The 21,876-nt window shown below is 54.7% G+C and overlaps 3 protein-coding genes across 9 annotated transcripts in view; 1 reads left to right on the forward strand and 2 right to left on the reverse strand.

Annotated features, from left to right (window-relative positions):
- Window positions 1–231: 231 nt before the first annotated feature.
- On the reverse strand, window positions 232–13,585 carry THBS3 (thrombospondin 3). 7 transcript variants are annotated; one of them, XM_009182583.4, is made up of 24 exons: window positions 12,385–13,297; window positions 11,652–11,762; window positions 10,811–11,017; window positions 9,677–9,933; window positions 9,472–9,574; window positions 7,801–7,827; window positions 7,511–7,593; window positions 7,374–7,425; window positions 7,100–7,248; window positions 6,543–6,683; window positions 6,239–6,316; window positions 5,699–5,851; window positions 5,376–5,486; window positions 5,179–5,286; window positions 4,733–4,892; window positions 4,277–4,395; window positions 4,088–4,140; window positions 3,026–3,219; window positions 2,669–2,847; window positions 2,512–2,560; window positions 2,095–2,291; window positions 1,682–1,854; window positions 625–764; window positions 232–540 (listed from the first exon to the last, which is right to left on the reverse strand). In XM_009182583.4, exons 1-24 carry the CDS (start codon window positions 12,461–12,463, stop codon window positions 482–484), a joined length of 2,982 nt encoding a protein of 993 aa, XP_009180847.1. In that variant the 5' UTR covers window positions 12,464–13,297; the 3' UTR covers window positions 232–481. The 7 variants fall into 7 exon arrangements, with proteins under 7 accessions (XP_009180847.1, XP_009180851.1, XP_003892809.1 ...); XM_009182587.4 differs by lacking the exon at window positions 7,801–7,827; XM_003892760.5 differs by lacking the exon at window positions 11,652–11,762 and having other exon boundaries at window positions 12,385–13,296.
- On the forward strand, window positions 13,410–18,439 carry MTX1 (metaxin 1). Its single transcript, XM_003892767.5, has 8 exons — window positions 13,410–13,930; window positions 14,931–15,000; window positions 15,137–15,216; window positions 16,750–16,842; window positions 17,008–17,190; window positions 17,317–17,393; window positions 17,853–18,007; window positions 18,100–18,439. Exons 1-8 carry the CDS (start codon window positions 13,643–13,645, stop codon window positions 18,312–18,314), a joined length of 1,161 nt encoding a protein of 386 aa, XP_003892816.3. The 5' UTR covers window positions 13,410–13,642; the 3' UTR covers window positions 18,315–18,439.
- Window position 18,440: 1 nt separating this feature from the next.
- The window catches only part of GBA (glucosylceramidase beta), a 55,736-nt gene continuing 52,300 nt past the window's right edge, over window positions 18,441–21,876 (reverse strand). The window contains 5 exon segments of the mRNA XM_031653524.1: window positions 18,441–19,073; window positions 19,168–19,284; window positions 19,654–19,817; window positions 20,214–20,438; window positions 21,383–21,620. Coding sequence (XP_031509384.1) covers window positions 18,968–19,073; window positions 19,168–19,284; window positions 19,654–19,817; window positions 20,214–20,438; window positions 21,383–21,620 — 850 coding nt within the window. The 3' untranslated portion in view covers window positions 18,441–18,967.

A 21,876-nucleotide genomic window follows, 5' to 3' on the forward strand; every position in this document is an offset into this window, starting at 1 on the left:
GCCGCTGCCACCGTGAGTAAGTGGGGCTGGGAGGACTTCGGGCATCCTCCGACAGGCACCCTATCCTTCACTTAACTCCATCCAGCACCTCCCCAACCCGCACCCCCAAATCAGTCAAACTTCCCCTAGATCCCTAACTTCCCCCCTCCCAGGCTTTCTCTTCTACTCCCCGATTCCTTCCACTTCCCCACCCTATCTCGGAAAATTCCTAAAATAAGCAGTTGCACTGGCTTAGAAAACAACCAGAACTTTATGGCAATGTGCTGTCATCTTTCCTGGGGTTAGTGCCTGAGTAATACCCCTTGAAAACTCATCCCCTGAAGAGTGGGGCGACCACCCCTCTGGAACTGAACTCCTTTTGGGTGCCAGAGAAGGGTCTGTGGTTGGCTGAGGGGCTGTAGCTTAGACCTCAGGGTCTCCAGGGTGGATCCCAAGGCCAAAGGGTCTAAAATTCTGAATTCTGAATCCGGTGGCCTCCTCCTCACACCCTTCCCTGGAGCAGCTGCCTCCGGAATGGCTCAAAGTCCTCAGGCACTGTGTCTGAAGGGGAAATAAGTAAAGTCAGAGGATGTGGCTCTCCCATAAGGCATGAAGGATCAGGTTCATCTCAATCAGTCACCTCACCATTGCATCGATACTGGAGATTGGACCAAATGATGTTTTCTTGGGAAAAGCAGAATACACCAAGACGCCCCCCTCGCATGGATGTGTCAATAATCACCCCAGAATCCGCCACAAGCTGGGGTCCCTCATAGAGCTTCACCCTGTCCAGGATTCCAGGATAGGAGTGTCCATTGGTGCTAGGGTGCCAGTGGGCACTCTGCCACCATGCCTGGGGCCTTGCTTTTCCCCAGCCCCCCTTGAGCTCACCAGGCCTGAGAGAGAAGGGAGGGAGGGAAAGGGAGGCAGGAAGGAGAGGGAAGGGGGGTGCTTTTCTCAGGCCTGGGGCCCCAGCTCTTTGTCCAGCTCCTTTTGCATCTCAAAGCACCAGCCGCATTCCAAGCGAGGATTGGGTTGCCATGACGATAAGCACAATGGGCTGGGGGGTGAAGTCACCCGCTTCCCAGGCTCTAGTCCACCCCCTTTTATCCCCTGTCCTGGCACCCCACAGCCCCAGGCACCTTAAAGGGGAACCAACCCAGGTTCCTGGATTCTGGGCTCTTGGCCATGGAAAGTCCAGCCTCTAAGCAGACCCATTTCCCCTCCCTTCCTGTTCATCCCCACCAACTAGGGCTACTTGTTGGAGAGGAATGCAAAGTTGTGAACAAAGTGCTGAACCGAGGCCTGTGAAGTCAGGGCCTTGGTTTTCTCTTCTGTAAATGATGATCCCTTCCAGGTCAGATGATCCTTATCCAGGTTGATAAGACAGATTCCAGGCCATACCAACTAAGGGACCAGATGTGATGTGCCCCTCCACAGATTGGCCTGGGTTTGGAGGCTTCTGGAGAACTGTAAAGGGCATCTAACCCAATGCCCTCATTTTACAGAGGGGAAAATAGGTCATGGAGGAGGAGTGACTTCACCAACATCACTCATAGGTGCTTGTGTCCGTGGTGAGAAAGGGAGATGGAGAGAAGTGGCTGCAGTCCCCACCCATGGAGAGGTCACTGGTGAGTCCCAGCTAAAGAGGAAGGACAGGCCCAGCCTGAGTCCCACAGGTGGGCTCAGCCCCTCTCCTTACCGAATGTAGCCAACTTGAGGCCGGTGCAGAAGCTGCCAGCGATAGGAGGTCTTGTCCCGCCAGCCCACATTTCGTGGGTCCGTCCACAGTAGTCGCACCTGATCAGGGGTGTGGCCAGTATGCCACAGGGCATTTCGGAGGTGCTCACCTGGGCCAGACACTGATGTCACTGCCTGGGAGACATTGGCAAAGACAGTGGGTCAACTGCAGAACTGGAGTGAGGGGAGACAACAGGTTGGTAAGTGCAGGTGGGAAAGGGAGTCAAGGCGGTCATGAAAATGCCCCACAGAGCTGGCTCTAAGCCAGATGTCTGGGTAAGAGGGTTCCCAGTCAAGCAGTGGGGGAGGCCCTGGGGCTGCAGAGGAGAGCTTTGGGAAAGGGCCCTGGGTTGGGGAATCTGAGCAGCTGGGGACCTTGAGCTGCAGCCCGGGCTGGGCAACCGCCCGAAAGGGTGTAGCCTGCCAGTAGGTCTGCTCAGTCTGCTTCCACATGACTACGTAGAAGCGGCCACTGTCTTGATAACTGAAGAGAAAGCCTGCGTAGTCATCGTCAGTCACTGTGTTCACATGGAAGGTGCCTTCAAAGTCCACACCATTGAAGGCCGTGTATCCTGGGGTGGGGGTGGGATAAAGGTCAGGGGCAGCAAAGCTACTGGTGGCCCATCATGGGGTGAAGTTGGGAAAGGATGCCTGCTGTGTGTGTGGCCAGCTTGTGCCACTGCCTTCTCTCTCACCACTTTGCCCATTCTCCCTGTCTGTTTCCTCCCCTACCCTCTGCCCCTATAGGATTCCTCCATTTGGAAGTGATTGAACTATATATCCCTTACATACCAACTGCCAAGCCAGGGTCACTGTTCATGGTCTGAACGATTTCCATGCCCTGGGGTTGTATAGTAAAGAAAAAGCTGTGATGCAGGTGTGCTATCCCTCCCAGGCCCCCTGCCCCAGTAGCCCTGATAGCACCTGCCCAGCCCACTGCCCCGAGTACCTGGTTGAGCACAACCCAGTTTGGGTCAATCTGAGCATCACCCTCAGGATCCAGGACGACGGTCTGATAGGCCCGAAAATCCGTAAGCGTTACCTCTGCACTTTCGGGACACACATCCAGGGGGTCGACCACAGCATCATTGTCAAAGTCATCCTCACACACATCACCAACGCCATTGCCTGGGCAGAGTGAGGCTGGGTGCTCAGGAAGGCCCTGGCCACTGCCATTAGGCAACAATACCACCTGTTGGGCCTTGCATTCCTGACTTCTTTCCCCACCTTACCGTTCCTCACTTCCCAACGGGGCTTGCTGCCTCCAGCTGGGCAAAGGCAACATGCTCTGGGTCCCCAGGCTTACCATCTGAGTCCTTCTGATTGGGATTGGGTACCAGGCGGCAGTTATCAGGACCAGGAGGCACGTAATCTGGGATGCCATCATTGTCATCATCCCCATCACACTCATCTCCAAGTCCATCGTTGTCTGAGTCCAGCTGGGAGCTATTTGGCAGCTGTGGGCAGTTGTCCTTGGTGTCCTGATGCCCATCCCCATCACTAATCAGAAGAACAGGTACCAAATAAAGGCTTTAAAGGTACTCCTTGTCCTTCCCCTTGCTTCTGCCTGGGAGCCTCTGGAGTCTACTCTCCATACAATCAGACCTCTGGCAGTCAGTTTTCCGAGGTGAAGGTCCAGCAGTAGGAATGGAGGGATGACTATAAGAATGACTTCCTGCTCAATAGCGATAGAGAATTAAGGCTAAATCATAGAAGGAATTTAGAATATACTATGGCCCGGGCACAGTGGCTCACGCCTGTATTCCCAGGACTTTGGGAAGCCAAGGTGGGCAGATCACCTGACTTCAGGAGTTCGAGACCAGCCTGGCCAACACAACGAAACCCTGTCTCTACTGAAAAAAAAAATTAGCCGAGCTTGGTAGCACGCGCTTGTAATCCCAGCTACTCAGGAGGCTGAGGCAGGGAAATCACTTGAACCCTGGAGGCAGAGGTTGCAGTAAGCCGATACCACATCACTGCACTCCAGCTTGGGTGGCAGAGTGAGACTCCATCTCAAAAAAAATAGGAGGCTGGGTGCGGTGGCTCACACCTGTAATCCCAGCACTTTGGAAGGCTGAGGCAGGCGGATCACGAGGTCACGAGATCGAGACCATTCTGGTTAACACAGTGAAACCCCATCTCTACTAAAAACACAAAAAATTAGCCATGTGTGGTGGTGGCCAATTGTAGTCCCAGCTACTCGGGAGGCTGAGGCAGGAGAATGGCGTGAACCCAGGAGGCGGAGCTTGCAGTGAGCCGAGATCGTGCCACTGCACTCCAGCCTGGGCAGCAGAGCAAGACTCCGTCTCAAAAAAAAAAAAAAAAAAAAAAAAAAGAAATACCTTGCATCTCTTGATCAAGACCTTACCTGTCTTCATTGGTATCACAGACATCCCCCACCAAGTCGCTGTCTACATCTGTCTGAGAGAGAGGGACCTGTTCTCACCATCTCCTCTTTATAACTCTGAAGAGGGTGATCTGACCACTTCCCATCCAAAGGGCTGGGGCTTCATCCATCAGTACTCTCATCCCTCCCGTCCTTACCATCCCCCTGTACCTGGGTAGGATTGCTCATTTCAGGACAGCTGTCGCAAGCATCTCCCACCCCGTCCTCATCCCTGTCTGTCTGTAGTGGGTTGGGGACTTTAGGGCAATTGTCCAATCCATTGGGGATGCCTAGAAGACATGGGTGGCACAAGGTTGTTACTAGAACACGCTGTACTCTCCCTCCTAGGTTGGTGAAAGTCCTGAACTTTGTCTCCCCACCTAGAGGACAACTGGTCAGGAAATCTGCCTGTTTCTTGTCTTACCTTCTAGTCCACACTCTGCCCAACGCTACGCCCTGCCTCACATTCCCATTGACATCTGCTGCAGGTAGTCTCTCCTCACCCAGGCCAGCATCCACAAGCCTGCCTCCCCAGTTCACAGAGATGTCCTAGCTTCCCTTCTTCATCCCTACCTGATCCAAATTCTTACAGGTCCCCCAGCCACCCCTTCAGCCCCAGGCCTGCACCATCCCCATCCACGTCGTTGTCACAGGCATCTCCTTCCCCATTGCCATCTGTGTCCTTCTGGTCATTGTTGGGAACGTTGGGGCAATTGTCACAGGCATCACCAAATGAATCTGTATCTGAGTTCTGTTGGTCTTTGTTGGGGAACAGCCGGCAGTTGTCCTGGGCAGAGGGGTGGGAGGGGAAGGGTCAGGTCTCCCCTAAATCACTTGTCATCTTGCACCTACTTTGTCACTGTATCCTTTTCTAAGATCACACCCTTGTGATGGACAAACTGCTCAGCACAGTCCCACCCACCCAGCCTCCTTGTCCTGGGCACGAGGTTTTTGCCTCTCTGATTTGGAGTATTGAGCCCTTCCTAGAGAGCTGCCAAATGAGGTAAGAGAGGCACTGAGAGGACAGGAGGAGAGGAGAGGAGCTCCAAGGGGCAGGGCAATCTGGGAGTCACCTCAACATTCTTGATCCCATCCCCATCAGCATCGTCATCACACTGGTCCCCCACACCATCATTATCAGCATCTTCCTGCCCAGAGTTGGGTGTCAAAAGGCAGTTGTCCTAAAGTTCAGGGGAAGAGAATGGATGAGTTCTGGCCTGACCCAGCCTGGGCTCCCCACTACACCCCCTCACCCGCCTGCTCCCTGCACCTGTTTGCAGTGTTTGTTGTTGTCCATGCAGGGCAGTGCTTGGTCTGGATAGCCATCGATGTCTGTGTCAGTCCCACATACGTTCCCATTCCCAGCCCAGCCCACGTTACACTAGGGCAACACAAAGGGTAGGAGCTAGCAGTTTGGTCTGGCTCCCCTCCTCCCTCTATTTTCCCTGCTTCAGGTTCTGTTCTCCCCACCCACCAGTTCCTGGGCTCAGGCCCACCTCTCTCCTGTGAAGGCCTGCAACCCAGGCCCTAAACATAGCCCTACCCCTTTCCCCAGACTCTCCCTTTTCCTTCCATGTCTGAAGCCTAGCTTACCTGGCAGGACACTGCACCATTGCGTTCAAAGAGACAATGAGCATGGATGTGGCAGGGACTGTGGGCTGGGCTGTGGCAGGTCCGGGCTGGGAGGCAGCCCTGGCTCTGGTTGCCCAGGAAACCCAGGCGGCAGGGACCACACTTGAAAGAGCCCTAAGAGTGGAGAGGCAGCATCTTAGGAACGAGGGTGAGCCCACCAGGCACCCAGGACCAGCACTGCCCCACCTGCGGGGTGTGGGCTGGGCACTCGGCTATGCCAGGCATATCAGTATCTCCTTTAGGTTCTCATGACAGCCTTTCAGGGTGGATAATAGCCTTGGTTTTCAGATGAGGAAGCTGAGGCTCAGAAAAGTTAAATAACCTGCCAAAGAGCTAGCAAGAGGCAAATCAGTATTCCAAACCAAGTCCATGTGAACACCTAATCTGTGTAGTGTCCTGGGGAGGAGGAAAGGCAGCAGGAAATTTGAAGGTAAGAAGGGGAAAGGGTTGGGGTTTTACCATTCCCACCACCCCAGAATACACTCAGGGTATTCAGCTCACCACAGTGTTGGTGCAGATGGAGTTTGGGTCACAGCCACCATTGTTGCCATCGTTGCATTCATCGATGTCATTGCAGACCTGAAGGGGCAGACTTTGGGTGGAACCAGACCTATGGTGGGTCTCCTCAGATACAGCAGAGGACACTGGTATGGCCTTATCTGTGAACATCAACATTAAGCCCAGACCCAAAGCCGATGCAAAGCCATCCATGTCCCATTCATCACAAGGGTCCCATGTCTAACCCAGAAGCCCCTGGCCTCTACAAGGCCAAGATCCCTTGTCCACACACACTACCCAGTCTGACCTGTTTGCTGGCCCGGGCATAGTCAATGCCCACACCAGACACCTGTGTGCCCTTGTACCCTCGAGGACAGGCCTCACAGTGGAAGCCGGGCATGGTGTTGATGCAGCTGGAGCCCGGGAAACAGGGGTCGGCGTGAACACACTGGGGAACAAATGAGAAGGCAGAGGTCAGGCCACCCTCTGGGAAACTCAAGCCCCTGCCTGTGATCCATGAACCATTGCTCCAGGGCTCCCCTTTGTGCAGCTCTCCCCCCCACACAACTGCCTTGTGCTCCTGGTCCCCACCCTGCTTCCCTCGGGGTTCCCTCTCTCCCTCCCCATGCGCCTGGTCGCCATCTCAAGCCTCCCCTGCAGTTTCCCCAGCTCCTTCCCTGTGTGGCCTTCAGTCTTTGCCCTAGGCCTTCTGTCTCTCCCATCTTGCATTTCTCTTCTTGCCTCTGACCTCTCCTAAACTCCAAATTCTTCTCCTCTGGACCAGCATTTATCCCACCCTCTTGGGCTCCTCCTGACATCCTCACCCCAGTTTTCTGTACCCTTCTGGGCTCTGCCCTCCCCCACCTCATTGATGTCACTGCAGTGGGTGCCGTTGCCCTGTAGGCCGGGGGGACAGGGCCCACAGCGGTAGCCTGGGTACTCGTACACTTCCATGCAGTCCACGCCTCGGAAGCAGGGATTGGGGCTGCAGTGGGAACGCTGCTCATGGAAGCCTGAGGGGTGGACACAGTCAGAGCTACCCGGTGGTCACTATTTAAGCCACGAGAAGGGAAAGCCAAAGCCATTGGGTGGGGAACGTGGCACTATCATCTGGAGCCTCCCCTGCTCTCCCACTCACCGCACACCTGACACTCCATAATGGTGTTTCGGATCAGGGACATTTCCTTCACCTGGAGAAGGATGGGAAGGAGTCAGCACTTGACATCTGCCACCCCACCCCAGAATCAGTGCCACCCTTCACCGGCCCACCCAAACCTGGTCTCGTATATCATCCCGCAGCTCCACCAGGATCTGGTTGAAGAGGGTGAGTTGGGTGACCAGCGCCTTGGTCTGCTCCCCTGTCAGGACCCAGGGTGTGAGGGGCTCAGTACTGGAGCACCAGTCCTGGGCCCTCCATGGGCAATAAGCCGGCACATGCCACGGCTGCCCACCTCTGCCTTTAAACCTACTACATTCCTGACTGAAGAGGACTTAGTTTCAGGCAGCTGCCAGAGCCTGGGGCCTCCTCCCCCGTCCCTGCTTCCGCTTCAGTGTGGCCTACTCACCTAGAATGGAGTGCAGTGCATTGGTCACTGGAGAGGAGAAGAAAACATAGTCAGAGGGGTGAGGTGAAGTGAAAAGAGGCCTGGCTGGTGAGGAGGAAGAAGGAAGGTGAGGACAGGGACAGGGCTGGAGCCCCAGAATAAAGATGGGGTGCTGGATACTGGGAGGGTAGAGCTGGCAGACAAGCAGTGCCAGCTCCTTCCACAGGGCAAAAGGCCCTCTAAGGGAGTTGCTTCACAGGAAGTCAAAACCCAAATCCTCCTGGTTCCTAGGCATGGTAGTGGCAGAAGGGATGGGCCCAAAGCAGGGCCAGGGCCCCAGTACACCCATTCCCTTCTTTTTTCTTTTTTCTTTTTTTTTTTTTTGAGACGGAGTCTCGCTCTGTCGCCCAGGCTGGAGTGCAGTGGCCGGATCTCGGCTCACTGCAAGCTCCGCCTCCCGGATTCCCGCCATTCTCCTGCCTCAGCCTCCCAAGTAGCTGGGACTATAGGCGCCCGCCACCTCGCCCGGCTATTTTTTTGTATTTTTTAGTAGAGACGGGGTTTCACCGTGTTAGCCAGGATGGTCTCGATCTCCTGACCTCGTGATCCGCCCGTCTCGGCCTCCCAAAGTGCTGGGATTACAGGCTTGAGTCACCGCGCCCGGCCTTTTTTTTTTTCTTTTTTTTGAGACAGAGTCTTGCTCTGTTGCCCAGGCTAGAATGCAGTGGCACGATCTCAGCTCACCACAACCTCCACCTCCCGGGTTCAAGCGACTCTCCTGCCTCTACCTCCCAAGTAACTGGACTACAGGTACCCACTACCATGCCCAGCTAATTTTTTGTATTTCTTAGTAGAGATGAGGTTTCACCATGTTGGCCAGGCTGGTCTTGAACTCCTGACCTTGAGTGATCAGCCCACCTCGGCCCCCCAAAGTGCTGGGATTACAGGTGTGAGCCACCACACCCAGCCATCCCATTCCCTTCTTCAAGAGCTCTCCCTCAAGTATTTGGGGAGGTTTTATTTAGGTGAGAGCTTCTGAACATCCCTGTCAGAGAGAGCAGGCAGATGGGCAATACTCAGAGAAATTGCTAGTGACAGCTGCCAGTGGGAACTATAAAAGACTCGAGACCAAGTCGTGCACGGTGGCTCACGCCTATAATCCCGGCACTTTGAGAGGCCAAGGTAGGTGGATCACTTGAGATTAGGTGTTCGAGATCAGCCTGGCCAATGTGGTGAAACCCCATCTCTACTAAAAATACAAAAATTAGCCGGGTATGGTGGTGGGCGCCTGTAATCCCAGCTACTTGGGAGGCTGAGGCAGGAGAATCACTTGAACGCAGGAGGTGGAGATTGCAGTGACCCAGATTGCACCACTGCACTCCAGCCTGGGCAACAGAACAAGACTCCATCTCCAAAAAAAAAAAAAAAAAAAAAAATACTGGAGACCAGTATCTCTTGGTCAGTCAAGACCAAGCAATTAACTAATTCCTCTCTTGGATCGCTTTTTTTTCTGGGATAGCTGTATTGGAGATTGTGGAGTCAGGTAAAAGATTTGGAATAACAGGGTTAGAAACCCTAGGAATGGGTGAGCCAAAGGAATGGGTTTTAATGGAGAGGGAGGTCAAGAAGACAGGAGTCACCAAAGGCCACAGGACCCATGGTCCAATGTCAGCAAACAAGTCTCTGTGTTACCTGCACTGTGGATGGACTCGTCCCCTTGGAATGGACACTCACTCAGGGCTCCTACCCGGGCCATGGACCCACCCAGAATAATTTTCATAGATTCCACAAAGCCCTGGGGGGATAGCAGCAGAGTAAGGTGGGAAGGTCTACCAACCCCTTCCCCAACTGGTGCAAATTCTATTTCCACAGAACTCAGAGGCTCCTCCCGGCTCACCTGCATCCTCAAATATGCTTTCTGTCCAGTCCTAATCTCCAGCCCATCGACCTCTGCTGGAGGAATGGGGGCCAGTGCTGGAAGGCCTGCATGTTGGTCACCCAGTTTGCAGTCCACATAGAGATGCAGAGCAGGGCTGGGTCTGGAGGGACCTCGGAGTCGCAGGAGAACTGTGTGTGTGCGACCATCGGCCAGGCCTGCTTGCTGTAGGTTCACGGCGTGGACTTTGCCATCCTCCCGCTGGTATCGCACCAGTACTGCCCAGGAGGGGAGATCAGTATGGGTGCTATCCCCTTCCCCCTGCCTCCCAGCTGAGCCTTGGATCAACTCTGCTGGATACCACATCTCTAGGGCCCCCATCCCTAATTCTACTATGTAGCTGTCAACACTTTGTATGTAATAGGTACACAATAAATGTTTTTGAAATTGGTTTAGAGGCCAGGCACAGTGACTCACACCTGTAATCCCAGCACTTTAGGGGGCCAAGGTGGGCAGATCACTTGAGGTCAGGAGTTCGAGAACAACCTGGTCAACATGGTGAAACCCTATTTCTACTAAAAATACAAAAGTTTGCCAGGCGTGGTGGTAGGCACCAGTCTCAGCTACTCAGGAGGCTAAGATAGAATTGCTTGAACCCAGGAGGTGGAGGTTGCAGTGAGCTGAGATTGTACCACTGCACTCCAGCCTAGGTAACAAAGCGAGACTCCGTTGGAAAAAATAATTGGTTTAGAGATAAATACTTTCTTAGTATTCATTGGTATCAGATGACTCTATCCTCTCCTATGGTGACAGCTGGTTCTGTGGCCACTGAACTGTTCCAGGGATCTGAAAGACCTTTCTATACCACCGCTGAGGCACAGAGACATGCCTCACCTCCCTCCAAGCATCCCCAAGTACAACCTCCCATCCCTACAAATATCAGGACTCAAGCCTCACCCTATTGTTTGGTACATGGCCTCTTAAAGCACCTTGTAAGCACCCCATACCAGGCGCCCCTGATGTCTGGGCACAGCCTGATGGGACCTTGGTCCCCAGTGGAGGCCAAGGAGAATGAGGAAGCACTTGTGAAGTAGGGATGAGGGATAATGCTTAAAAGAGGTCACCATTGCAGGAAAGGAGATGCCCACCAGTCACCTTTGTTGATCTTGCCTACAACAGAGGCCTCCAGCCATCGCGTGTTGTCTTGGCGAGAATAGAGGCCAAAGAGGACACCACCCTGCTTGGGGGGCAGGCGGAAGGTGGACAAGAGGTAGATGTCCCCAGCAGTGAGCAGGGCTGTCCGGATCTTCTCTGCCACAGCTACCATCTGCCGAGACTCGCCCACAGTCAGCAGGTCAATTACTGGTCAGGCAGGGGTTATCAAGGTTAGAGAATGGGATAAAATGCTAAGGTATGCCCTCCCCTGAGCCCACATCACCCCCTATTCCCATCACCAGGCAGTGTTAATCACCTCAAAATTCAACCCTTGGCTGGGCGCAGTGGCTCGCACCTGTAATCCCAGCACTTTGGGAGGCTGAGGCAGGTGGATCGCCTAAGGTCAGGAGTTTGAGACCAGCCTGACCAACATGGTGAAACCCCGTCTCTACTAAAAATACAAAAACAACAACAAAAACTCGCCGGGAATGGTGGCAGGTGCCTGTAATCCCAGCTACTCAGGAGGCTGGGGCAGGAGACTCGCTTGAACCTGGGAGGCGGAGGTTGCAGTGAGTCGAGATCGCGCCACTGCACTCCAGCCTGGGCAACAAGAGTGAAACTCCGTCTCAAAAAAACAAAACAAAACAAAACCTCAACTCTTGTTGCTCTCAGAAGACAGAGCCGCTGTGCCTTCCTTTCCCCATTATTGCCTATTACCACCTTCTGGGAACCTGCAGGTTTGAGGCTCACTTTGAAACACAAACAGCACCCCACAAATTTGAGATGCCCCCACCAGGTGGCGCAAAGGAGATGCTGTGCTGATCCCCCTCAGGAGTGGCACCTGGTTCCCACAACGCAGAAACGGGAGGCAGTTTCTCTTTCCATTCCTGGATTCGGCTCGTTCCACACCCTAGTTCCCCTCCTTCCATCCTAGGGGCACAGCACACTCGCTCTGGATAAGAACAGTTGCCCACTGAGGGCTCTGACCCTCCCACCATCTGGGCTATCTCCCACCGGAATGTAGGACCCAGCTCCTCTGCCTCCTGTGTCCTGGCCAATCTGTGGTTTTCCCTCCAGCCAGTAAAGAATCTATGCCTGTGTCATCTGCTCCAGCTACCTCTCCCACATCCATTGGCCCATCCCACCACCAGACCTCCGGGAGAGCCCAGGCTTCTTGGTCCCCACCCCCGCCCTATCCTTGGGCAGCCAGGAGCCCAGAGGGACGAAGCCCAGGGACCTACAGTATGCCCACCTTCAGGCTGCTCTCCCAGACCCCAGGGTGCCTACAGATGCTCAGGAACCACCCCAGCCAGGCAGCCTGAGCATCCAGTTCCTGAGTCCTCTGCCCTGGCCTCATGCCTGACCCTGGCCTGTTCCAACTCCCCCACTACTCTGTGGTGCCCACTCCTGTCCACCAGGCCATAATTTCACGAACCCTAGGCAGTCTAACGTTTTCCTCTGGCTCAATTTCTAGACTCTTCCCTGTCCCTTTGCCCACATGCTCTCTGCTACTTGGGTTGAGGGAAAATGGGGAAGACACAGAGAGCGGTCTAAGAGGATGGGGACAGGCTTACCCTGCAGGTCCTGACTGGCAGATGCGAAAGAGCAAAGGAGGAGAAGAGCCAGGGCCCCCCGAAGTTCCTGCGTCTCCATGCCTTTCAGCCGGCTCACTACCCCTGGCAGGCAGGCAGCTGGGAGGGGAAAAGGCTAGGCGGAGAGAGCAGGAGCCGGGGGGCGGAGGGACAGAGTTGGAGGGGGGGCCAGCAGGCGGGTGAGGGGGGGCTGAAACAAAGAGCTGCCAATCACCCTGGAGGCATCATCAGCTCTGGGAACCAGGGGCACTGGGAAAGAATCCTGGAGGCCTCCCTGCCTTCTACCTCTCCCTAATGATCCTCCCCCAGGTGCCTCCCTCTCCGCAGTCATCACATTGTTGGGGGTCTCCGCACACAGCACTACCGAATGCCACTGTTTTCTGGAAGCCACGATTGTGGAAGGCAAGAACCTCTGGCAGGGGCAGTGCTAGACAGTGGGCATTATTCCACAGCTGGCAGGAAAGGATGCCAAGGGAGTGGCCGAAACTAGCTTGCTATAGTGCCCAGGGATGCCCACATGGCATGAAGTTAGATGTTCTGGCGCAGCAAGTGCTCTTTATTAGGATGAGGGTTCCCTGATACGTGCCTGTTTCTCCATTTTCCCTCATTCCTAGGAAAGCTTGGGAGTCTGGAAGCGTCTGAGGGGAACTGAAGGGAGAATCTAAAGCAGTGGTGAGGTCGGAGTGAAGAAACCAGGAAAGACGAAAGGGACACCAGGGACAGGCGTAGAAGACCAGGGGGACAGGCGAGGAGCCAAGGACCAGACTGTGGAACATTGTGGGTACTAGCGGACGGGCCGTGACCCGGATGAAGCAGGGGGCGCCGCAGTTCCCGTTACCCAAGCAACAGCCTGCGAGCCGCTCTTCCCCTCCCCCACCCAAGCCCCAGCCCGGCCTTGCCTCCGGCCGCCGCCACCGCCCCTGTTTTGTTTCCATGGCGACAGGCGGCGCAGGGCTCGCTCCAAACATAACGCGCTGTGGAAAACATGCTGCTCGGGGGACCCCCCCCGTAGTCCCCGCTCGGGCACGAGCCCCAAGGGGCCCCGGAGCAGTACAGGCCACGTGCAGTTTGGCAAGAGCCCTCAGACCTGGCCCAGGCGCACAAGACCCCGCTCTCCTGAGCCTGCCGCGCCTTCAGGGGCTCGGGGCTTCACTCAGCCGAGGCGCCGTGACTCGCTGAAGCGCGCCGGGCGGACAGCGGTGTCCCGCTAGCGTTGTCCCGCTACGTGGGCCACCTCTGGATGGGCCGGCGGCCGCCCTCCCCGGAGGCCCGCGGCCCAGTCCCCCGCAGTTCAGCTGCCAGTCGGACCAGAAGAAGCCTGGCCTCCCCGGGGACCTCTCCCGGCCCCCTGACCGCAACTACCGGAGGGGCGGTGGTGGGGGGCGGGTCCGTGCAGGGCAGGGCAGGAGCACACAAGGAAGTGTTTCCGGGACAGAGGGCGGGCAAGATGGCGGCGCCCATGGAGCTGTTCTGCTGGTCAGGGGGTTGGGGGCTGCCGTCAGTGGACCTGGACAGCCTTGCCGTGCTGGTGAGGGGTGGCGCTGGCGCACTCTGTTGTGCCCTGATGACTGGGGAGGGGGCCGAACTAGCCAGGCATCCAAACTTTGCCGGGCTACTCAGCACGGGCGCAGTGGGGGAAACTGAGGCAGTCAAAGACGTGGACTCAATGCCCTATGCTGTAGATTTCTAGGCTTAATGCAGCAATGAAAAGAAGCCTGGTTGGGAGTTCAGGTGATGGGTTCTAGTCCTTGCTCATCCACTCACTGGCTGTGTGACCTTGCAGAAATCCTTTCTCTTTGGGCGTTTTTTCTCCATTCGCAGGTTTACTAGGCAGGACTCTCTCAGGGACCCACTCTAGCTTGGAATTCCTGCCTTCTCCTCAGCCCCCTTTTCCTCTTCCTCCTCACTTAACAGCATTTACTGTGCCTATTGTTTGTTGGACCAAACGACTCACAGCCAGGCTTTGTAGAAAGAGCTTAGCAATCAGACAGACTTCGTTTGCTTGATTTATTCATTGACTCCTTGCTTTAAAGAGCATCTATTAGATTTCTTCCAAATACTAAATATTGCCATGCAAAGATGAATAAAATATGTTCCCTCCCTTTGAGTTTACAGAAAGGCAGATAGGTAAGCAAATAAATATAGTAAAATATTCACGTATAAGTTAAAGTAGGAACAGATCATAGATACTGCCAAAGAGAAGGGCATGGTCAGTGCTTCCAAGAAGAGGGATACTGGTTAGGAAAAGCTTCTGAGGATAGATGTCCACCAGGTAGATGGCAAGGGAGGAGAAAGAGGAAAGGATTTTCCTGGCTGACCTGTAATCACGGACATGTCTATAATCTCTCTGAGCCCTGTGTTGCCCATTTGCAAATAGAAATGGTAGTGACTCCCCCTTTTTTTTTCAAGACTAAGATACTAAGTATAGGGAATGGCACATAAGGTATTCAATAAATGTTATTTCTCTTCTTGATACTGCTGTGGGGGCCATGGCCCTGCCTTTCTGACTTCTGCTTCCTTCCCTGCAGACCTATGCCAGATTTACTGGTGCACCACTGAAGGTACACAAGATCAGCAACCCCTGGCGGAGCCCTTCAGGTACCCAGTGTCCCTTGGGGGTAAGGAAGGGTGTGTACAAGGGGAGAAACAGGAGACAGGTAGGAATGTGTTGCAACTATGTATGACTAGGCAGCTAAGGGTCTGGTTGGTAGGTGTACTTCTCTCTCAATATCAGGAACTCTGCCTGCCCTTCGGACCAGTCATGGAGAGGTCATCTCAGTTCCGCACAAGATCATCACCCACCTTCGAAAAGAGGTAGGTGACTTGGATAGAGGGGGCTGCCAGTAAGACAAGTTCAGTCAATTCTGTACAATACACATTTATTGAGCACCAGATATATGCCATGCTAGATGGAGGTGACCCAGAGCATCAAGGAGCAATAGTCTGCTGGTGGAGACACACACAGTGTCACTGTGATGTATTCAAGCAGTCAGCAAGAGATGAAGCTCAGGGCACTGTGGGGATATCCAGAGGCACAGTACCTTCTGCCTGTCAGGCAGGGAGGGAGAGGAGCACAGGCTGAAGGAGAGTAGAAGACAGCAGTTGGCCTCTGATGGTGGCACTGGAGAGAGATTTCTAAGGGCCACTTCCCTGTTACCAGGGACTAGGTTGGGCTAGATATGGGGCTCAGGATGAACAAGGCTTACAGCCAGTTTGGAGAATATGAAAGAGCATTACTAGAGGAGTGGGGAGGCCTAGGCTATGCTCTTTACTCTGCCATCGACTATGTGATCTTGGGCAGGCCGCATAACCTGTCAGCGCTGGCACTCCCTTATTTGTAAAACTAGAGGGCTGGGCCAGCATGTTTTCCAAGGGTTCTTCTAGCATTGATGGTCAGGTTCCAAGAGGGAACAGAGTGTCAGAAGTGGGACGCTCTTCCTCATTTCTAATTTCCCAAAGGTTAAGGACCTGGGGAATTAATTGAGAAGCCTGAAAAGAGAGGATCCAGATAAAAGACAAAGTTCCTGGCAGGGCCGGGGCCACTGCCCTGATTCCTTAGGTGTGAACAGAGCTTTTCCAGTTTCCAAAGTATTCTAAATTACTTCCTGACACAGGGGCATTGAGAGAAAGATTCTTACCCCCATTCCACACGGGAGAAACTGAGGCTCAGGGAGATTTAAGGATCATGCTTAAGAGGTTATCTGGGGACAAAGTTTACTCAGGATGTGGAGGGGGATGCTGAGGAGCAGGGACTGGAGCCTGGGAAGGTAGGGCAGGCTGAGACCTGGGGGTATGGGTGGAATGTGTATGTGGTAGTGGTGTCTGGGCCATGGAATGAAGTGGAATAAATAGCCAAGAGCTGGGCACTGAGGGAACAAGCTGGGGGGCCCTGGGCGTGGGTTCCCTGGATCCAGGGAGTGTGAGGATGGCTTTCCCTGGTTCCTGAGGCATGGACCAAGTCCCAGCCTGCATCTGAGCTCCGCTGTGCTAGCTTTGTGGTGTCTGGGTCGGGGAAGTTACTGTTAGAAAGCTGCCGTCAGCAGGCGTCCTTCCAGCTTTCCATGGAAATTCTGGGAGCTGCTCCTAGTTTGCGGCCGAGACTTCCCTCCTTCCCCGCATTGGGCGCTGGACCTTGACGGCCAGCAGGCTCCAAGGCCCAGGCTTTTTGCCAACAGCAACAGGCTACTGGCTGGGCCCAGGCAAGGGAGCCTTGGTAGGAAAAGTTCCTTGCTCTACCTCCACTACACTCAGAGGCCAGTGAGGGGGGTACCAGACAGGACTCCTTCCTTCCTGGTGAAGTGCCCCTGCAGCCCCCCAGTGTCCACGCCATGGATATTTCCTCCACAGAAGTACAATGCTGATTATGATCTGTCAGCTCGGCAAGGGGCAGACACCCTGGCCTTCATGTCTCTCCTGGAGGAGAAGTTGCTCCCGGTGCTGGTGAGTGTGCCCAGACCTCCCAGCATCCATGGTTAGCAGGGGAGGGGTCGGGCACACATAGACCCACACAGAGACTCAGGACAGCATGGGGGTCAGAAGCCCACCCTGAATCAGACAGGTACACTGGCTCAGACCTGCCTGTTTCTTCCTGCCTACCCAATCCAGGTACATACTTTCTGGATAGACACCAAGAACTATGTGGAAGTGACCCGGAAGTGGTATGCAGAGGCTATGCCCTTTCCCCTCAACTTCTTCCTGCCTGGCCACATGCAGTGGCAGTACATGGAACGGCTAGAGCTGCTGAGTGGGGAGCACATGCCTGAGGACGAGGAAGAGCTGGAGAAGGAGGTAGCTCTGAGACCGGGGGCTGTTGTATGAGATGAGCCCCAAGGATGCTGGCCAGGAATGGGAGTGCTTAGGTGGGGAGGTGGAACTGTTCCCGCAGCTGCAAGCCTACCTGTGTCGTCCCTACAGCTGTACCGAGAGGCTCGGGAGTGTCTGACCCTGCTCTCTCAGCGTCTGGGCTCTCAAAAGTTCTTCTTTGGAGATGCGTGAGTCTGACCCCAAGAGGGTAATGGGTGGTTTGGGAGAAGATACAGGTTCAGATGGAGCAGCTGGGGCTGGGGCTGGGGTGGGGTCAGGCTCTGGACAGGAGGTCTTTGGGACAGATACTGGTCCTGCTGCCAGTGGGGCTGTGTGTGGGGCCAGAGCCTTCTCAAAGGTACAAAAGGGTAGGCGGAGGGCAGCCAGGCGCAGGAGGGGCCTGAAGAGCTGTGGGGCACTGAATGTGCCCTTTATGCAGCCCTGGGATAGAGCCCTATTCAGGGCCAGGCTGGCGCCACCTGGGGATCTCTCCCAATACCAGGTCTAGAACTGTGTGTCCTGTCCTTCCCTGATGGCCGCCTGCTGCCCAGAGCCCACCTCCCAGGGCTGACTCTTCCTCCAGCTCCATCTTTACCCCTTCTGCCTCAGTGCTTCTCCTCCATCCCACCCTTCTCTCTCTGCTCCAGCCCTGCCTCCTTGGACGCCTTCGTCTTTAGCTACTTGGCCCTGCTGCTGCAGGCAAAGCTGCCCAGTGGGAAGCTGCAGGCCCACCTGCGGGGGCTGCACAACCTCTGTGCCTATTGTACCCACATCCTCAGTCTCTACTTCCCCTGGGATGGAGGTAAGGGGCAGATGGGAGGGGCAGCCCTGGGGAGAGTGGGCAGGGATCTGAGAACTAGTTCCCCTAACTCACCTTCCTTCCTTGACCCTCAGCTGAGGTACCACCGCCACGCCAGACACCAGCAGGCCCAGAGACTGAGGAGGAGCCATACCGGCGCCGGAACCAGATCTTATCTGTGCTGGCAGGACTGGCAGCCATGGTGGGCTACGCCTTGCTCAGCGGCATTGTCTCCATCCAGCGGGCAACGCCTGCTCGGGCCCCAGGCACCCGGGCCCTGGGCATGGCTGAGGAGGATGAAGAGGAATGATTTGTCCTCACGCTCCCAGGACTGGTTTTTCTACTCTCGTGCATTCCAGAGGCCCCCGTGCCTCCTCTTTGTTGGTACAGCCGGACACGGGGTGCTGCCCCCCAGAATAAAGCCACTCACGCTGACTGGGCTCAAACATTTTCTCCTTTAAGAGCTGCCATTTTTCCTGGCTAGTCCCACAGGAACCATCTGGCTGCCTGGGCACACCTGCTGCTGCTTTAAGGCTTCTGCCCTGATGCTGACACTGCTGCTCCACAGGCCCAGTTCTGCATCTCCAGGAAACACAGTCTCCAGTTTTGGGCCTAGCTTTCCTAGTCTCTTCTTTTCCTTACCCTCACCCCTCATCTTGTGTTTGTACGACAGTGAGCTCACTCTAGGCCTGGGCCCAGGCCCAGTTTCCAAAGCAAGCAGCACACAGTGCACGTTCACATAAGCATGGGGGCTGGGGGAACACTGGGGCTTACTGGTCTTTTTCTAGGGGCCTCCAGCCCCTGGCACCACCTAGAGGGGAAAGTGAATCACCCAAACCACTGCCCTTGGGCTTATGTCGCTGTAAGCTCACCCTGGCCCTGCTGTGCCCTCTTTAGCCACAGACAGCGTGTGAGCTGACTCTGTCCTTTTAATGCCCAGGCTGAGCTTGAGTATCCACTGCATCACTGCCGACGCCACAGGTAGGTGTGAATGGAGTAGCCAGGTGAGATCGTCTCCAGGAAGCCCACGGCAGGATCCTTGATGGTAAGAGGCACATCCTTAGAGGAGCTAGGGAGTGGGGAGGAGAAGCTAAGAGTGTGATCCTGCCAAGGCCCCCGACCCTGTCTTCAGCCCACTTCCCAGACCCCACTGTTGCCCTCACCAGTTTAGCACGACCACAACGGCAGAGCCATCGGGATGCATCAGTGCCACTGTGTCCAGGTCGTTCTTCTGACTGGCAACCAGCCCCACTCTCTGGGAGCCCTCAGGAATGAACTTGCTGAATGTGGAAAGAGATGGTCAGAGTCCCTCGGGGTACCGCCCATGAAACCTACATCTAAGAAGTCACCCACCCGCATACCCACCCCATAACTCCTGCAGAAGCTCTGCCCTGGGTCTCTAGACCTGGAGCCATGCTGCTGGGCACTGACCCTGCTTTTCTACATCGCAGTCCAGCCTCAGGCACTGGGGTTGTCTGTTGCTACCTAGTCACTTCCTGCCTCCATGGTACAAAAGGGGATGGGTGTGCCTCTCCCGAGGTTCCACCCTAAACACCTTCCTGCTCCCTCATGGTGTAGAGTGATGTAAGCCATCTGATGTAGGAGATGATAGGCCTGATATGCAATGGAGGTGCCTGCCCTCCACTCACCTGAAGTGACCAAGGTGGTAGAACATGGGCTGTTTGTAAAACGTGTCCTTTGTGATGTCTACAATGACGGGACTGTCGACAAAATTACGCACCCAATTGGGTCCTCCTTCGGGGTTCAGGGCGAGGTTCCAGTCGGTCCAGCTGACCACATGGTACAGCAGGTTCTAGGGTAAGGACAAAGGCAAAGAGACAAAGGCTCAACACTGGGGGTCCCCAGAGACTGTAGGTAAGGGTCACATGAAGGAGAACTGGCTGTGGATAGCTCAGCCCTGTGAGGGGCACATTCCTTAGCTGCTAAGGAGTTGGGGGTGTGAAGATTGAGGCATCTCAAGGGGTGCTGAGAAGTCTGAGGCAGGTGAAAGTGCCTTAGTAGTTGCAAAAGGGGCAATGAGGTGTGCAGACCTGTGAAGGAAAGGCAAGACAGGGAATCATGGTTCCCCAGTTGCCCAAAAGGGCAGGCTAGCTGGGGAAAGCTGGACAGGAAGGGTCTGTCAGTCTTTGGTGAGACTACTAAGGGGTCTGAGGTGTGCTTTGCAGGAAGGCAGACTGGGGTGGCTTACCGTGATGATGCTGTGGCTGTACTGCATCCCTCGATCCCAGGAGCCTAGCCGCACACTCTGCTCCCAGAACTTGGAGCCCACACAGGCCTCTGAGGCAAAGAGCATGGTGTTGGGGAACAGGCGGTGTGTCTCCCCTAGGGTGGCTTTGGCTGGAGCCAGAAAGTCCAGGTACCAATGTACAGCAATGCCATGAACATACTTAGCTGCCTCTGGGTCTGTCAGTACCTGCAAAGGAAGAGCAAGTGACCCTGGACCTTGCACACAGTCTTCTGGAACTTTCAATTCCTCTTGTAGGAATTCTGGCAATGGGTGATGGGAAGAATGCAACTAGAGAGGTTTGGGGAGATATTTTTTTTTGTTTTTGAGACAGGGTATCACTCCGTCACTCAGGCTGGAGTACAGTGGCACAATCACAGCTCACTGCAGCCTTGACTTCCTAGGGTCAATTGATCCTCCCGCGTTAGCCTCCTGAGTAGCTGGGACTACATGGGTGCCACACCCAGCTAATTTGTGTGTGTGTGTGTGTGTGTGTATATATACATATATAGTTTTTGGTTTTTTTGTAGAGATGGGATTTCACCATGTTTCCCAGGCTGGTCTTGAATTTCTTAGGTTCAAGTGATCCACCTACCTTGGCCTCCCAAAGTGCTGAGATTACAGACATGAGCCAACGCCCCGAGCCTAGAGAGGTTTTTTTTTTTTTTTTTTTTTTGAGATGGAGTCTCAGTCGCCCAGACTGGAGTACAGTGGCACAATCTCATCTCACCACAACTGCCATCTCCCAGGTTCAACTGATTCTCCCTTCTCAGCCTCCCGAGTAGCTGGGATTACAGGCACCCACCATCATGCCCAGATAATTTTTTTTTTTTTTTAATTTTAGTAGAGACAGGGTTTCAACACGTTGGCCAGGCTGGTCTTAAACTCCTGACCTCAGGTGATCCGCCCGCCTCGGCCTCCCAAAGTGCTGGGGTTACATGAGTGAGTCACCTCGCCTGGCCCCTAGAAAGGTTTAAAGTGACAACTGTGGGATCCATGGCGCCCTGGAGGTCCAGGGGAATGGTGCTCTAGGAATCCACAGTTGGGTAGAGAAATTGCTCTAAGTTTGGGAGTCAGTCATTTGGAGGCTAGATTTGAAGGTCACTGGAGCACCATGCAGGTCTGGGCCTTACCACCTTTGCCCAGTGGGGCAGCAGTAAGCGTTGGTCATCCAGCATGAGCAGGCGGACATTGTGGTGAGTACTGTTGGCGAGGGTAGGACCTAGGTCACGGGCAATAAAGTCTCGCTGATGTTCAGGGGTGAAGCCCAGGCACTGGAAGGGGTATCCACTCAATAGCCCAGCAGAAGGCTCATTTTCAGCTGTCACTGCCCAGAACTGTAACTTGTGCTCGGCATAGGCATCCAGGAACCTGGCAAGAGAAAGGTCATGAGTGATCCAGCCAAGAAGGTGGAGCAGACCAGCTGGGTGTGTTGGCTCACGCCTGTAATCCCAGCACTTTGGGAGGCCGAGGCAGGTAGATCACTTGAGGTCAGGAATTAGAGAACAGCCTGCCCAACCTGGGGAAACCCCATCTCTTCTTTTTTTTTTTTTTTTTTGAGACAGAGTCTTGCTCTGTCGCCCAGGCTGGGGTGCAGTGGCCGGATCTCAGCTCACTGCAAGCTCCG

This window comes from Papio anubis, chromosome 1, assembly GCF_008728515.1.
Source record: "Papio anubis isolate 15944 chromosome 1, Panubis1.0, whole genome shotgun sequence".
Taxonomy (NCBI): domain Eukaryota; kingdom Metazoa; phylum Chordata; class Mammalia; order Primates; family Cercopithecidae; genus Papio; species Papio anubis.

What these genes read in the sequence shown, in the direction of transcription:
- MTX1 (XM_003892767.5), top strand. Translation starts at nt 13,643, where the DNA reads ATGGGCCGGCGGCCGCCCTCCCCGGAGGCCCGCGGCCCAGTCCCCCGC. An exon ending in AGGAAGAGCTGGAGAAGGAG is followed by an intron (nt 17,191 to 17,316) that starts GTAGCTCTGAGA and finishes TCGTCCCTACAG; the next exon opens with CTGTACCGAGAGGCTCGGGA. An exon ending in CTACTTCCCCTGGGATGGAG is followed by an intron (nt 18,008 to 18,099) that starts GTAAGGGGCAGA and finishes CTTGACCCTCAG; the next exon opens with CTGAGGTACCACCGCCACGC.
- THBS3 (XM_009182583.4), bottom strand. Translation starts at nt 12,463, where the DNA reads ATGGAGACGCAGGAACTTCGGGGGGCCCTGGCTCTTCTCCTCCTTTGC. An exon ending in AAGCATATTTGAGGATGCAG is followed by an intron (nt 9,575 to 9,676) that starts GTGAGCCGGGAG and finishes CTATCCCCCCAG; the next exon opens with GGCTTTGTGGAATCTATGAA. An exon ending in AGCCCGGGCTGCAGCTCAAG is followed by an intron (nt 1,855 to 2,094) that starts GTCCCCAGCTGC and finishes AATGTCTCCCAG; the next exon opens with GCAGTGACATCAGTGTCTGG.